At 47.3% G+C, this 16,621-nt stretch overlaps 1 protein-coding gene across 1 annotated transcript in view; it reads left to right on the top strand.

Moving 5' to 3' along the window:
- The window catches only part of ABHD17C (abhydrolase domain containing 17C, depalmitoylase), a 47,635-nt gene extending 38,430 nt beyond the window's left edge, over positions 1–9,205 (top strand). Inside the window, exons 2-3 of the mRNA XM_072737478.1 lie at positions 3,493–3,672; positions 7,750–9,205. Of these exons, the coding sequence (XP_072593579.1) occupies positions 3,493–3,672; positions 7,750–7,969 (400 nt within the window). The 3' untranslated portion in view covers positions 7,970–9,205. The remainder of the gene's footprint in view (positions 1–3,492; positions 3,673–7,749) is intronic.
- Positions 9,206–16,621: the final 7,416 nt, after the last annotated feature.

Here is a 16,621-nt window from a genome sequence, read left to right as displayed (position 1 = left end):
AAATCTTTGTTCGGATCCACATGATGGTTTTCATTCACATTTTCCTTTTTACTAATGAAGCTGACTATCCCTCCCACCCTCCCTCCCTGCCATTTTAGATTTCTTCTTTTATAAAATGCCCATTCTGTAAAATGCCACTTTTTCTCACTTTGTAGTAGTTTTCTGTGTGTTCTAGATAGGAACCCTTGGTTGGCGGTGTGATGTGGCAGGTGTCTTTCCCCTCTGGTGGCCAGTGCTTTTGTGTTTTACCTGGTGACATTTTCGGGTGAAAGCTTTGAGTTCAGAGTGCTGCGTGTGAGCAGGGATGTGAGTCTGCATGTGAAAGGTGGGATCTGCAGAGCTTGGTACCGGGTGTTGGGTGCGGGTGAAGGGGAAGCTAGGAGCCGAGCCTCTGGCGGAGCAGCTCCAGCCTCTCTGGACTGCATTCAGAGGAGATGCAGTGTGTGGGGATGGATGGATTCGGGACCCTCGGGAGGGAACGCTGTGCCACCCACAGGCCACATCCCGCACATCTGGGCCCTTTGCTCCTGTGTTTATTCCATGTGGCCCCAAAGTCCAGGGAGTCTGGTATGGAAGATGGGATCCTGACTGCGTAGGTTTAACTGTGATGATGGAGAGCCGAGGGAGCACTGGCTCGTCACCGCAGTCAGCTCTCCTGTGTCGTCCTCACCAGCCTTCAGATTGGGTCGAGGAGGGTCAGTCAGGCTCGAGGGGGGCTGTGCGGACCTGGAGGGCTCGTACTGTGTTTTACATCTTCAGTATTTATGGTCTCTAATTCTCGGCCTTCGCCTTATGTTTTTCTCCTCTTTTTCCTTGATTTGTGATTCATTTGTTTGTAACCCAAAGCAGAGGAAGGACCTCGGCTCCAAATGTGGGGTTTCTTTCTCTTTGGGTGTTTCCTGACCACCCCCACCTCCCCATCATGTGAAGTAGCCAATGGCCCTTGTGCTTTGGGGGCCAAAGACAACTTTAGCAATCTTTTTTTTTTTTTAAGATTTTATTTATATATTCATAGAGACACACATACACACACACACACACACAGAGAAAGAGAGAGAGAGAGAGGCAGAGCCACAGGCAGAAGGAGAAGCAGGCTCCATGCAGAGCCTGACGTGGGACTCGATCCAGGGTCTCCAGGATCACACCCTGGGCTGCAGGCGGCGCTAAACCGCTGCGCCACTGGGGCTGCCCCAACTTTAGCAATCTGATGAAAATTGTAGAGGGAGCCTGAGCCCTGGTTAAAACCTCCTGCTAGACCAGGCCTCCCTGTCCACGATAGAAGGACCTCAAGGCGGCTGTGCCAGAGGGACCCTGGCATGGCTTCCCCTCTGTATAGAAAGCATTTTCCTGTGAGGCGGTCTGCTGAAACACTACGGGTGCTCTGCTCTGGGGTCCCTCATCATTGGGGCTCATGGAAAGGCTCTGGGACTTAGGGATTTGGGGTCCAGGGTGCTGTGGCCACCAGTTTCTTGCTTGAACCTCTCCATCAAAATCCCTTTGCTGATCATTTTATAATAACCTGCCCTTCCAGCTGCTCTTGCCCCCGGGAAGAACCCCTGAGACCTTCACCCTGAGATACTCTTCCAAAGGCACAGGTGCACAGAGTGATGCTAGGTCCTAGGGGTGGAGCTGCGCAGACACTTCCCTTTAGAAAGAGAGTGGACCCAGGTTCTAAGCACATGTTTTTCTACTTGTGTCTGCAGGAGAATAGAAAATCTTTAATTTCTTTGGTTTTTTAAAAAATGTATCATACTCTTCTGTTCTCTCTTCTATGATTTTTTTTTAAGATTTTATTTGTTTGAGAGAGAAAGAGCAAAAGAGCAGAGGGAGCAGGAGAGGGAGAAGCAGACTCCCCGTGAGCAGGGAGTCTGATGTGGGGCTCCATCCCAGGACTCTGAGATCGTGACCTGAGCTGAAGGCAGAGGCTTAACCAACTGAACCACGAAGGCGCCCCACTGTATGATTCTTAATAGGCCCTTGACTATCTCCCTGCCCTTTTGGCACGCTTCTGTCCTCCATCCCCCATGCCACTGGAAGATGACTCTTCTCAGAGCACTAACTTTGTTCCCGTCAACTTGCCCTTTGGATGCCTCCAGTGTCCCACATTTTCTCCAGGACAAGCTCTAACCCGTAGCACAATCAGGCTGCTCCCGGAGGTGCCCCTGCTGGCCTGCCCAGCTCCGTCTCAGCTCCGCGGCCCTCCTGAGCTGCGCAGGGGACGTTGCACCTGCTTCATACTTTCCCACGCTGCACTGTGTGCTCCGGGTGCTGCTCACACACAGCATCCTTTACATCCCCCACGTGTTCACGTCCCGCCTGCCCCTCCTGGTACAGCTCAGAGGCCAGCTGTCCAAAACACGCCCAGTGCGTACCCACCAGAAATAGCCATTCCCTCCCTGAATTCCTCCTTAAGAACCCCATTTTCCTGTGGAGCTTGAGGAAGCTGGGCTGAAATCCCGCCATCCCCTCAGCGGCTTGATCCTGCTTGTCCCTGGAGGCTGTTGGCAGGAAGCCCTTCATATTGCCCTGTGAGCTGCTACAGTAGGTGTTTATGCTAAAACGTGAAATTATCGGATCTCTGGCTTCAGCTTTACCAGGTACTATGAGTTTCTTTGCCCGGGTGCTCGTTCTGGTCTCTATGCCCACAGCAGTGTGATGAAGCCCCGCTCCCGTGTCCTTGCTCGCCCTTGACCTTGTCTGACGTCCTAGCTTTTGCTGAATTCTTCTGTGTGGACCAGGGCCTCACCGTGAGGTCCGTCCGCTTCCTGCCCACAGGACGGGGAGAGCACACCCTTCTCTTTAAAGCTGCGACCTACAGGCCGCACTTGTCATTCTGCTTGCGTGGTGCTGGCAGGAGCTCATGTGCGCACGGCAGGCCGTGGGGACCGGGCAGTGTCACCGACCAAACACCCAGAGAGAGCCAATTGGGAGAACGCTGGCCGATGGAAAAGCTCAAAAGGGTTTAGCCCCAAGGAGAGGGTGAAGCAAATACATTTGTCTTCAAATTAACCACCTCTCAGCACCTTTTCCTGATAAATGTTAATACCTTTCATATCTTATTAAAACCTCACATGAAGGGCTCTTAATAAAAATAGTATAATTTGCCACATGTGCTTTTGCTTTTATTTCAGAAATAGTGAAATTTGTGATTATCAGAGAAACCCTAAAAGGGGAGAATAAGAAATGAGAGGACTCTGAAAATACGAAATGAGATTAATAATGCATTTATTTCACTATTCACTATTTATTCACACTATTATTTCACTAATTCCTACCCCCCAAAATGTCGTGTTCATTATTTTCAAAAAATATTGTGGAAGACAGAACCCCCCTAACATTTGTTTTTGTGAAGTTCATATTTTTTTTAAGCTGAAGGGTACAAGTTAGATGATGGCATTTTAAACCAGTAGCTGTGGGAGTTTTGTGAGTTTAAGCTATTAGGGCTTTGTCTCCCTCTGTTAGCTAACGGTGTGCACCCCCTGACTTCTCCAGGTATGGCGTAAGTCCTGAGAACATCATCCTGTATGGCCAGAGCATCGGGACCGTCCCCACGGTAGACCTGGCCTCCAGGTACGAGTGTGCTGCGGTCATCCTCCACTCGCCTCTGATGTCAGGCTTGCGTGTGGCGTTCCCAGATACCAGGAAAACATACTGCTTTGATGCTTTCCCCAGGTAAGCTCACACTTGTACAACAGGCTCCAGGGTGTCCAGTGACCTGAGTTCAGATGCCACCATCAACTGTGGGCCACTAATAATTATTTGCCAAACACAGTCACATGTCAGACCCTGTGCTGGGCACCTTGGGGTTGTGGTGGTGGCTGGGACACATCCAGCAGCCAGAGACTTTGCCCTCTGGGCCTGACTTATTTGTAGAAATCTCCCGGATGATGTGTAAGGATCTTGCTCGTATTGACACCCAGGATTAATTGACTCAGCTGTAAGTGCAAGATGAAAACGAAAGTGCCCATGTATCCTAAAAAAAAAAAAAAAAACCTTACCGTTCAATATTCACTCACATAGATGGGCACAGATTGTGGAATTGCAAAGAGCTAAATGCAAAATGTATGATGAGGCAATTAGTGGTCTCCACACGCACACAAAAATCGCAAGCATCCTCAATTTTAGAATCTCTTCCTCTTTCAGTGAGACAGCACAGGTGAGGGAAAGGGCGAAGAGAGCTGCTTGCAGGCTGGGAACCTTCATGCTTTGGTAACAGGCCACCATCCTTGTATCAGTGGACGGACCCCCTGGGAGCCATTGTTTCAGCCTCCTCCCCCACTCTTACCAGAAGGACTGGCCTCCTCGCCTGTGGGAGCACATGGACGGGAGCCCACAGCTGGGTCCTCTCCAGCCGACTTCTGGAGGCAGCAGAGCTGCTGCTGGCTGTCCCTGCTGTTTTCTCATCCACTGATGGAAGGGAGATGGGTTATGACCATACTCTAAATGCAAACGCAGGGAACCAGTGGTTTCTTGAATACCTCTGTTTGGAAATTTTACTTGGGTTTATTTATCTATCTATCTATCTATCTATCTATTTATTTATTATAGTCACAGAGAGAGAGAGAGGCAGAGACACAGGCAGAGGGAGAAGCAGGCTCCATGCACCAGGAGCCCAATGTGGAATTCGATCCCGGGTCTCTAGGATTGCGCCCTGGGCCAAAGGCAGGCGCCAAACCGCTGCGCCACCCAGGGATCCCCTTTTTTTTGTTTTTAATCTGAGTTGAGGAATATGTTTTCCATGAAAACTATCTGCCCCCTGAACTTTTCCCATCACGCATTGCTAGAGTAGTCTGGGATTGTTAAAGCAGGATTGGCCGGCTTATGTTGCTATTTGGTAAGAAAAGCCTCAGCAGAAATAAAGCCCGGTTTCAGAATTTTGATTGACCCACTCCTGGCTGTCATTCTGCTCTCGCTGGAGGGAAAAGGATGTCACTTGGTTACATAAACATCTGTCGCACAGCCTGTCCTCCTCCGACAAAAAGAAGCCTTCTGTGAACACCTTGGGTGAACCTTGGTTCCATGGTGTGGAGCAGCGTTCTGCGGCATACGGCCGCATGAGCGAGCTGACCTGGCTGCACGCTGGTGCTGGCGTGGCTGGGCATGCTAAGTAGGCCGAATGTGCAGCTCCGATGCCGTCTTATTTGTGCTGAATTGGTAATGAGAGGCCAGTTTGTGGAAAGGGAGATGTTTTGCGTGTTTGTGGGAAGCGATGCTAGGAGTTACCGTGGCAACAAAATGAATAGATTGTTTCCTGACTCTTAAATTAGCATATACCTTAAAATACAGCCATGGCAACTAATCGCAGCTTATTAATTAACGGGAAGCCAGCAACTGATCTTTCCTGGGTTTGCGTGATCCACCAGGCACAGCGCTACATGGTGCCCCCTGCTTCTTACCCCACATTTGGTCAAGGCGCAAAGTGCCCAATTCACAGGTTAGGACACAGAAGCTGATAGAGGTAAACAGTTTGCTGAATTAAGGCAGGTGTGTGGACAGTGCCCTGAAGGCCATCCTCCTGCCTGATGCCTGGGATATCAACACGGCCACTTTTCAGACCACAGAAAGTTACGCTGACGTTCCTGGGTGCTTGAACCCAGCAGACATTCTCTAATGGGGCCCCTTGCTGCCTCAGAATTGTCTGTGTTCCTCGCTTTGAAGGAAGGCGTTCCCTGTTTCCTTTTAACATTACAAAAAATGGGCAGCCCGGGTGGCTCAGCAGTTTAGCGCTGCCTTCAGCCCAGGGCTTGAACCTGGAGATGCCGGACTGAGTCCCACGTCAGGCTCCATGGTGCCTGCAAGGAGCCTGCTTCTCCCTCTGCCTGTGTCTCTGCCCTTCTCTCTCTCTCTCTCTTTCTGTGTCTCTCATTAATAAATAAATAAAATCTTTTTAAAAAATGACAAAAAATGAAAAAGGAGCCCTGATCATTGTTTGGTTTGCAGCTTATTTTCCTTTGCCTCCTTTTCTGTTTAGAATCAGACAGGTGGGGGCATTTAGCTAGAGATGTGCCCTCTGGCTGTAGAGATTCTCCTAAATCGTGCACCAGGGAACACAGCCCCAGGCCGTTCTATCAGGAAATAGCTTTTTAATTGAATATAATTGGTCTCCCACATTCTCCAAAGAAGAGGTCTTATTAAAATTAAACAGGAGAAGAACGGGTTTCTAAAGGATTCCTCATCTGGAAAATGGCGTGCTGCCCCCTGAGCCTCACATCCTGGCAAATCCTGTGGCTAGTGAGGTTTTGCTGTCTCCCTGGGATGCCCCAAAGTGGCGGGGGCAATGTGAGTTGTGACAAAGATTCTGTGACAGTCATGTACAGGTCTCTGGGATGTGCCCTTGATGCGAGAGCTCGGTCACCTGCACGAGTTCATGCCCATGGTGTTAGTACCTCCCCAGGCTTCCGGCCCTCCTGGTTACCCAGAGGTCGGCTTTTTCCTATCTCCTGGTGTCTCCTTGGAGATTCAGAGAGGTTTTTGGCACATAAAGGGCAGAGCACCTGGCTGTCAAAAATGTTTAATGAGTGTCCGTGCTTCCTTTGAGCAGCAGGATCCCTCCAGATAGCTGCAGTTCATATTCTTTGTGGCTGTGGCAGGGAGCGAAGGCAGGGAGAGAAGTCCCGGGTGGTGGCCTGTGTTCAGAGGACGGCTGGCCAGGCCCCCCTCTCCTGCTGTGTCCGTAGGTGAAGTGGCGGTCCCCTCCGTGGGAGACGCCGCCTGCACACCCTGCCAACAAGGCTTAAGTCTTGAATTCCTCTTTGGGAAATGTTTTCAGAGCCTGCAGCACATTCTTTTGAAGATCCTCAAATATTCATCCTTTGAGGGTAGATTCCATTCTTATAAACAATCCAAGATCATTCAGACTCCAAGCTAGGCATTGCATTATGTTTTCAAGCTAAGTAGTACAGTTTCTACCCAAAAAAATGAGGCATTAGCATTTATGAAATGAGGTTTGTGAGGATCGTATTAGTGGGTTCTCGAGTTATCTCGCCAAGAAGACTGAACACCCAGGCAGCCATGGATTAGGTGTTCCGCTTTCAGAAGAGACACGCAGTCAGACGTGTTAGATGTCTGGCCTGTTTATGTTTTTAGAAAAATCCTCTTGAAAATATGAATATATCAGATGTATTAGTTACTGGATTGTTGGTCTGGTGGCCTTTAGGAGTTCTGTTTTTAATAAAACACTTGAACGAACACACCATGGCCAGATGCAGTGTGGTATTTTCTACTGGATGCTGGAACAGAAAAAAAGGCATCAGTGGGGAAACTAACAAAATCTGAGCAACATGTGGTGTTGGCCATATGGGAGACGGGCCGAGGGTGTACAGGAGCTCTGTGATCTCTACACCTTTTCTGCAAAGCCAGAATTATTCCCAACATGAAAAGTTTATCCTTAAAAAAAAGAATCACTAGAGAGGTGCCTGGGTGGCTCAGTGGTTGAGTGTCTGCCTTCAGCTCAGGGCATGATACCTGGGTCCTGGGATCGAGTTCCACATCGGGCTCCCCAGAGGGAGCCTGCTTCTCCCTCTGCCTGTGTCTCTGCCTCTCTCTCTGCGTCTCTCATGAATAAATAAGTAAAAATCTTAAAAGAAAAAAAAGAAGAAGAAGAAGAATCACTAGTAAAATGAGGGGAATCCCCCTGGCATTACCTTCCTTATCTGTGGATGCAGGTTCAGGCATGTCAGGTGTGCCATCTGCTACTGGTGCCTGCCACTAACAGAGCCCTCTTCCCCCTGCCCCTGTTCTGTTTTGCAGCATTGACAAGATCTCGAAGGTCACCTCCCCCGTGCTGGTCATTCACGGTACCGAGGACGAGGTTATCGATTTCTCCCACGGCCTGGCCATGTACGAGCGCTGTCCCCGGGCCGTGGAACCCCTCTGGGTTGAAGGGGCCGGGCACAACGACATAGAGCTTTACGCACAATACCTAGAAAGATTAAAACAGTTCATATCGCACGAACTGCCCAACTCCTGAAGACACCTTGATTTTACCTCATTGACTGTGAATACACGAGTCGTCCGTTTTGCACAGGCTCGAACTGGAAAGCTGTCACGGCACGACCACCAGGAGGAAGCGCCCACCTCTTAGTGTCCTGATCAGAGAGCTGAGGACATCCCAGGCTTCCGTACCTCGAGGTTGTTCCAATTCTCACAGCACGTGAAACCGAACAGCAGTGATACCCAGCATCCTTGCCTGAGAGCTGGATGCGGGGAGCAGTCGGTTGTCCCGTGCTGTGTAGATGATGCTCCCACCTGTTGCCCTGCTGTACCCATCGGTGATGACCCACTCACACAGGACTCAGCCCTTTCTCCATCGTCCGTGACATGCAGCTCCTTTTCAGCCACTGGATTCATGGATTCAATCCATTTGTGAAGCCGTGATCATGTAACTGGAAAACTAGGCTGGTGATAATTCCTTTGTTAAGTTTTCTTCCCATTCTGATCTTTCCCCCCACACAAATCAACGAAGGGTAACTTGCTGGAACTATCGTGAACAGCTTCATCAACTGGAAGCATATAAATATAACTGGAATATTCTTAAACAAGAGGAAACTGGGGTTTTTTTAAGTGTAAATTTATTACTAGTCCACAGAGTTTTAATATTTTGATTGTCTGGTTGGTCTAACAAAGAGCCTAGCCGACTTTCTTTCTGCAAAGTCCTCCCTGTAGGCTTTTTTTAAAGTACTGTACATATTTGCAATCACATTGTGCATAGATTCTTAATGGGTACTTTTTTTTTTTGTCAGGCTACAACAATGAACTGCAGATCCCTCGTTTGTAATGTAAATGATTGGATACATTTTGTTAATATGTTTTTACTCCTATGTTTTGCTATTACAAAAATTTTATAACATTTCCAAGACAAAAAAAATTACAAGTTTATGCTTTGAAGAATTTATGTAATTAAAACTTCACTAAACTAATCTTTTTAGTTTAGGAGTTATTTGGGTTTTGACACTGGACTTGCATCGAGTAAGCATCTGAATTGTAAGATGCCTCACCATTGCTACACTGCTCGTCTTGGTTGGGGGTTTGGGTTTGGGGGTTCTCTGGTTTGATTTTAATTTTTCTTTTCAAATTTAAAAGCCTTAAATGTACTGTAAGCCTCAGATTGTTGTACAGCTGGATTGTGGTTGATTGCCAGTTTGTGTACTGTGGCTTGGATGCAGCACAGCGGTTGGTCATGGAATAAAGGATGCATGGATCAGAATGTGTGGCCTCCTGTGGTCTTTTCCTCCATCTCTCTGGCAGAGAAAGTAGCAAATAAGAAAACACTTCCTGCTGGTTTGAGAAGAAACCCTTGGGGCTTATAGACTTTTCTCCCTCTCTTAGGGTGGGTCCCCCAGGTTATGTTTGGAAGAAGCCCGGGTGTAAAACATGCAGTGGTCAAGTGCAGAAGGGACCCCAGGGGGGTGCACGGTGGTTCCTGGTACAAAACGTGTGCCTAAGGTGGTATCAGTGTGGCCTGGCTGGGAGGGAGGGCAGTGCCTACTCTTTGGGAGCACCTGAGTCAAATGTGTTCCATAGTCAGTTCTACCCTCTGACCACAGCCCAGAAAAAGAATGAGTGAGAGAGGTTTCTTTTCGACTCTGGGAGCAGCTCTTGTGAGCGTGCCAAAAGAGGAAGTGGTGGCGGAAGGGAGGGGGGAAGGGACGGGGTGTGCCCAGGCTCGCATGACTGTGTTCCCACACAGGGTGGGCTTGTCCAGTCTTGGGTCAGTACCTATATCAGGGGGCCTTGGGACTTCCTGGTCTTAGGTTGGTACCTGGGATGGGGAGCCTTGATGTGGCCTGGTTATGTCCATTTAAAGTAGCTTGTGTGTTCAGACTCCTGACTCCTTTCCCAAAAACTGGGGTGGGGAGTGGGGTGGGAGTTTTGCCACAGTTCAACATGGGGACAGCCTTCCTCTAAGGATGGCTTGTGTGGTTATCATGGGAATCCCAAGAGAGACCCCGTTCATTCACAACAGTGACGGACACAAAAGTCACTTAGCAATGAGCCTAAAAGCTCTGGTCACTTCTGTATTCTGCTGTGAGGTAGACTTGGGGTGTGGACCAACTTTCCCAATGAGGGGAGTGGGAAGACTAGCATTACTGAATAAAATGGAAAAATCTTCTTAAACAGGTGCATGAACTGGTAAGGAAGTACTCTGTGGGCCACTGGCCAGCTAAAGTGAGAACAAGGAGGGAAGAGCAGCATTGACACCAGTTTTGTCTTGGGTGGAATTGCTGGACCAGGTTCACCTGAGCATTGGTTTTCCAGTCTGTAGAGCTCAGGGGGCAGCAAACAAAACCTAGAGCATCCTCCATGGTGGGAAGACTAACTGGAAAGTGGCCCCTCTTATGGGAAAAATCATATGATCATCTCAATAGACAGCCAAAATATTTGATGGAATTCAACTTCCCATTGGTGATGAAAAACCAAACAAAACTCTGACCATGCTAGGAATAGAAGGGAACATACACAGAGGTTATCTCCCAAAACCAAGGAATTATACCGAGTGGTGAAATTATGGAAGCATCATTTCACTTTAGACAGGGTATTAGTCATACACACTATACTCACTTCTGGTCAGAGTTACACAAAAACCCTAGCAAGTGCAGTAGGGTTACAGAGAGAAAGGCAGAAACAGAGACAGAGAGGAAAGGAAGAAAAGAAAGAGAAAAGGAAAGAAGGGAGGGAGGAAAGGAGGAAAAGGAAAAAGGTATAAGATATGGGGAAAAAAGAGATGTGTACGTTCTAGAGCCAGACTATTGTGGTGTTTACACAACTCATTAAACTTAGCAAAAACCATTAAATGTGAACCTAAAAGGGGTGGATTTTATGCAGATTATACCTTAATAAAATGGATATGCAGATTATACCTTAATAAAAATGTAAAAAAGAAATAGCAAATAAAACTATTACTCTCAGGTTATGATTGTGTAGAACACCTAAAAGTATCTACAAATTGTTAGGTGTAATAAGAACTTCTCTGGGTTGCTGGGCATAAAATCAATAGACAAAAATCAATCTTATTTCTATAAATCAGTAAAAAATGTTGAATATTCAACAAAAACAGGGAAGATACAGTTTACCATAGCATTAAAAAATATTAAATACCTGGGACTAATCTAACAGACCATGTACAGAAGGCATCCTAGGGAAAATGATAAAAAGAAGACCTGATTTAATGAGAGCTATACCATGTTTATGGATATGAAGGCTCATTTGTAATTATTCCAAAATAGAGATGTAGAGTTAATAGGATCCCAGTAAAGATCCCAACAGGATTCTTCGTGGAACCTGACATAGGGAGCCTCAAATTTATATGGAAGGACAAAGGACCAAGAATAACCAGGGCACTTGAAAATAAAAACGATGGAGAGATATGTTTTACCAGCTGGACAGAATTTCAGGTGAGAAATCTCAAGACTGAAGCCTCAGCCCCTCCTCTGGAGTCTAGAAAGCTTTCTCTGACCTCCAGCGTAGGTCAGTGCCCCCCGAGTAAGCACTGCCTCAGTATTCTGAATTTGCTGACATATCAGCATATCAGCATTGATATCATAACTGCTCCAAACCACAAATGAATACGTTTCTAGATTCAATTTAGTTAAAAATATAATACTTTCATAGTAAAAAATATAGCATAATCTAGTGACACACTGGAGGTGAATGTTACCAACCGTGTGACAGGTAATGTAAGCACATACGTGATAATAGTCAAACGATGAGGCACTCTGTCAAAGAGCGCAGGACCCGAAGAGACTTCACAAGGGGTATTGTCTCTAGATTCAGAAATCAAATAATCAAATGGATGCAGCAAATAAATACACATTAAATATTTTATTATTTAATGAAATGCCACATTAAATTACAAAGTTGGTATCAGTATTTATTTGAAGAGGTTGTTTGAAAAGATTATTGTCTGTAATCCCTTATGGATTTTGCCAGCTAAGTAGATTTGACTAGTAAGATGCCATTTGAAGTTGTAAATTGGTATAAGCACTTGAAATAGAATACCCATGGGTGGTAAAGGTGTGGATAAATGGGCACTTCTAAAATTTTCTTTTTATTTTACCCACCAAATTAGTACAAACCAATATACTTTGGACCAAAAGTCTAGTCTAACAATTTGGCTTCGAGGAATTTATCCTTAGGAAATAATCCAGAGGATGAGATGGGTTTGTAGGGATAATCCTGGCTACTCTGTGAGAGTGGAAACCTGCCAACAATTTCAGTCTCCAGCAACAGTTACCACTATGTCCATGCAGCCTGTTCCTCTACAGCCGTCATACAGGTTGCCTCAGAGTGGTAGTATGACCTGACAACGTTGTCAAGATGCGCTGTTACATGCTAAAACTGGTTCCCAAATACGTCCTGTAGTGTGGTTCCCTCTCTTCACCCTACCCCTCCATGCACTGAGGCTTGGACAAAGAGCTAAGTGTGCACCAAAATGTTTGCAGACATATGTCTCTGCTGGAATGTATGTCAGTAGGTCTCTATAGGGGAAAGCCGGAGCCCATCCTTCAGGACACATGTGGAGTGGCTGTGGAATGGGGTCAGCATGATCTTTTTCTGCTGTCATTTGTTCTGGAACCCCATTGGGAGGCACTACCTCACTCCTGAGAATATGCTGCTTTTACTGGAGAGGACAGTCCTCGGGTAGATCTCATCCCCTCGGGTGTAAGGCTTACAAAGCCAATAGCTGAAGTTCCTATGAATAATAGCATATCCTGTACTGTCTGGCTCCCATGCCACCTCTTCCCTGAAGCCTTGCCCACTGGGATTTCCTCAGAGAAGACAGCCATTATTACAGGAGACTGTGCAGAGCGGACCTGCTGGGTGCAGTCCATGGCAGATGGCCCCAGGCGCAGCCCTGCCACAAGGTGGCCTGGCCTAGCCCCGTCCCTATTCCTCACCAGCCAGGGGAGAATGAATAACATGCAATTCACTCTTTTAACCAATTTTAGGTGTACAGTTCAACAGCATGAAATATATTCACACCGTGCAACTGTCACCACTGTCCATCTCCAGTACTTTGTCATCATCCCATGCTGAATCCCTGTTCCGGTAGACACTAGCTCCCTATCACCCTGCCCCAGCCCCTGGCAGCCACCTTTCCACCACCTGTCTCCATGAGTTTGCCGCAAACGCTTCACTCAAATGCAACCAAATCATGCACAAGGACCTACACGTTTATCCTTTTGCGCCTAGCTCAACTTGCGTAGCATAAGGTTGATCCATGTGGTCACATCTCGTCCCTTTTTGAGGCTGAGTGATGTTCTGTTGTGTGCATATAAGCTGCACTGCGTTCGTCCCCTCACTCCTCTGCTGACGGGCCCTTGGGATGTTTTACCCTTTGGCGATAGTGAACCGGGCTGCTGTGAGCAAGGGTGTGCTGGTATCTGCTTGAGTCTTTGCTTCCAGTTCTTTAGGTAAATACCCAGAAGGGGAATTGCTGGATCACAAGGAACATGTGAAGGAAACACTATACTTGATCTGCAATTCTTACAGGAATCAGGGTCTGTGACCTCCTTGAAATTACATGGCATGCTTTGGAAGTCTTCACTTAATAGCATTTTTCTGGGGAGAAGCTCCACAGTTTCAGCAGATTCTCCAAGGTCCCAATGGTTCCGAAAGAATAAAAACATTGAGCTAGATAATAGCCACAGGTTCTTTTAAAGCCAGTCTTTTCTTTGGGCAGCCCCGGTGGCTCAGCAGGTGAGCGCCGCCTTCAGCCCAGGGCCTGATCCTGGAGTCCTGGGATTGAGTCCCACTCGGGCTCCCTGCATGGAGCCTGCTTCTCTCTCTGCCTCTCTCTTTCTCTCTGTCTCTCATGAGTAAATAAATAATATCTTTTTTTAAAAAGCCAGTCTTTTCAACTCCTGAGAACTGAGTGCAGATTTTGCAGAGATGAAGGATCTTGGATTGATCCTGGCGGCAGGCCCGGAGGCAGCGGGGGTCTGTCCAAGCTCCCTGCAGAGGGTGGGGGTCCTGGCAGGTGCCGGCTGGAGTGCAGAGGTCTTCCCAGGTGCAAAGCAGTGGGGCCGGCCCATGGGAAGAGCTGTGGGCACCTAGACAGCAGGACTGGTGGCGAGTTTTTGAGCCATGGTAACCGCATGACCCGGGACAGCCGTGTACCTGCGCTCAACCCGTTCTTCATCCCTAAACCGGCCGTAACACCTACCACCCAGGAGCATCTGGTGAAATTCTGCAGGTAGGAAGGCTCTGCAGGCGGTGCTGGGGGCCTGGACCCACTCATGAACGGCATGGCCAGAGCCCGGGTCTAGAATGCAACAGAAGGCACTGGTGAGCTCCAGGTTGACAGCCTCCCTGCCAGTGGCCTTGCCACACTGTTACTTAACCAGTTCTCTGCTGCTCAATGACTTACCTTTGGCTGGTCCCAGCTTGTTCAGTCCCCACAGGGTCTGGCTCCATCTGGGTGCGAGTGGAAACCCGCCCAGGGGCTTGCAGGCAGGCGCACGAGCTGCCTCCTCCCTGAACGGCCCGCGGCCTTCCCTTCTCTGGGCTTCCAGGTGCCCCTCGCGTCTGTCGGGCTCACCCAGAACTTTCCGAGCCGGGACCTGCAGTGGGAGAGGCCCCGGGGGGCAGAGAGGTGGGTCTTCTCCCTGCTGTCAGCTCAGCCCTGCGGAGATGATCAGCTTGGACAACCGGCGGCAGCCACGATGCCTGGGGCGGGGTAAGTGGCATGGACGGGATCTGGATGAACTTGCGAGGAAGACGCCCTCTTAAAACATTTCAGGAATGTTCTCCCAAATGGTGGATGAAGCATATTTTTATGGTTTAAGGAGGGGGAATGAACACCCTACGTGGCCTTTCCTCCTGCAGCCTCGGAGTAACCACCATCCTGAACTTCCTGTAGTCATTCTCATGCTTTGCTTTATAGTGAGAGTGTGTGCGTGCACACATGTGTGTGCATGTGCACACGTTCTCATGTGCATGTGCATGCGTGCACGTGCATGTGTGCATATGTTGCATGTGTGTGCATGTGTGCCTGTGTGTACACACATACGTAATCTACTCTTGGAGATATTTAGGTTGTCTTCCAGGTTTTTGCTATTAAATGTATTTTTGTACTTTTTGTGATATGAGAGATTTCTGGTTGATGCTTCTTAACCTTGGTTACATGTTGGGATTACCTGAGAGGCTAATTTTTTTTAAGTGATCTTTCCTCCCAACTTGGGGCTTGAACTCATGACCCTGAGATCAAGAGTCACATTGTTCTACCAACTGAGCCAGCCAGGCACCCCAGTCTGTAGCTAATTTTTAAAATGCTGATGCCCGGGTGCTACCCCGGGAGATTCTCATCTAACTGGTCTGGGGGGGCAGGTAGCCTGGGTACTTGCACTTTTTAAAGCTCCCCGAGAGCTTCCAGTGGGCAATTAAATGCGGATTTTGACACAGTAGGTCCATGGTGGGACTCTGGATGGTGTGTTTCTGAGACGCTCACAGGTGATGCTGAACCGTGGTCCAAATACAAATCCTGCTGAGTCTGCAACACATTGTTCACCTTTGCACATGATGCCAAGTCACTTCCACAGAGCCCCCATCTCCCTCCCACTAGCCCTGCACAGAAGTCTCAGTGCTCCCACTTGACATCCTGGAACTTTGGGAATCTTTCCCTAAACAGTGGATGTGACATCATTCCTGATTGTTCAGGAGTATAGGCAACTTTTCAGAAACATGTAGACCCTTTGCAAGTTCTTTTTTTTTTTTTCCCTTTGCAAGTTCTCTGTTGGGAAATGTCTGTACATTATTCTTGCCCATCTTTCTGATAGATTTTTATCTTTTCCTCCTTTATGAGATTATTTATATATCCTGGACACTAATGCTTTATTTATTTCGTATGTTGCAAATACAGCCTCTAGGTACGGTCCTTGCCTTTTTATTCTCTTCATGACATCCGTTGTGGGAAAGATGGTCTTAATTTTAGTTGGGTAAACCTTAATGGGTTTTTTTCTTTATTACTACTTTACTAAGTAGTCTCAAAATACATAAAAACCTTTTTCCTCAAAACCACAAGAAGAAATCAATAAATACATCAATCCAATAAGCACCAAGAATCTGGATGGCCTGTGTATCATGCTCTTTACACACTGACTGTGCTCCTCGCCTGGTAAAGCATACACTCTGGTCAAGGTGGGACAACAGGCAATAATACAATAAATGTATGATGTGCCAAGTAGTACCAGGTGCAAGGGAGAAAAATTTAGCAGGGTAGTCAGCCTGCTATCCAGCCAGAAACAAAACCCCTGCCTCCAACTCTTCTGAGCCTTATCAGACCCACGAGCAGCCTTTGCATTCCTGGAAATGATAGGAAAGTTTGTTTTGTTTTTTAGTGGAGCAGTTATCTTATATTTGTTGTGTATACACAAGGCCTGTAAGCTGTTGGTCAGTTAATAAGATACAGCCAGTGCCTATCTTCAGCAGAAACAACCTGGTTCTGTTAGCCTTATTCCTGTTGGGGGGAATCTTCACGGAATTTACAATAAACAATTATATATATATATATATATATATATATATATATATATATATATATATATATATATCTTTTTAAGGATTTTATTTATTTATTCATGAGAGACACAGAAAGAGGCAGAGACACAGGCAGAAGGAGAAG

The sequence above is a fragment of the Vulpes vulpes genome, chromosome 14 (assembly GCF_048418805.1).
Source record: "Vulpes vulpes isolate BD-2025 chromosome 14, VulVul3, whole genome shotgun sequence".
NCBI classification, from domain to species: domain Eukaryota; kingdom Metazoa; phylum Chordata; class Mammalia; order Carnivora; family Canidae; genus Vulpes; species Vulpes vulpes.
The sequence above is the reverse complement of the archived record's forward strand: the minus strand, read 5'-3'. Positions and strand labels throughout refer to the sequence as shown.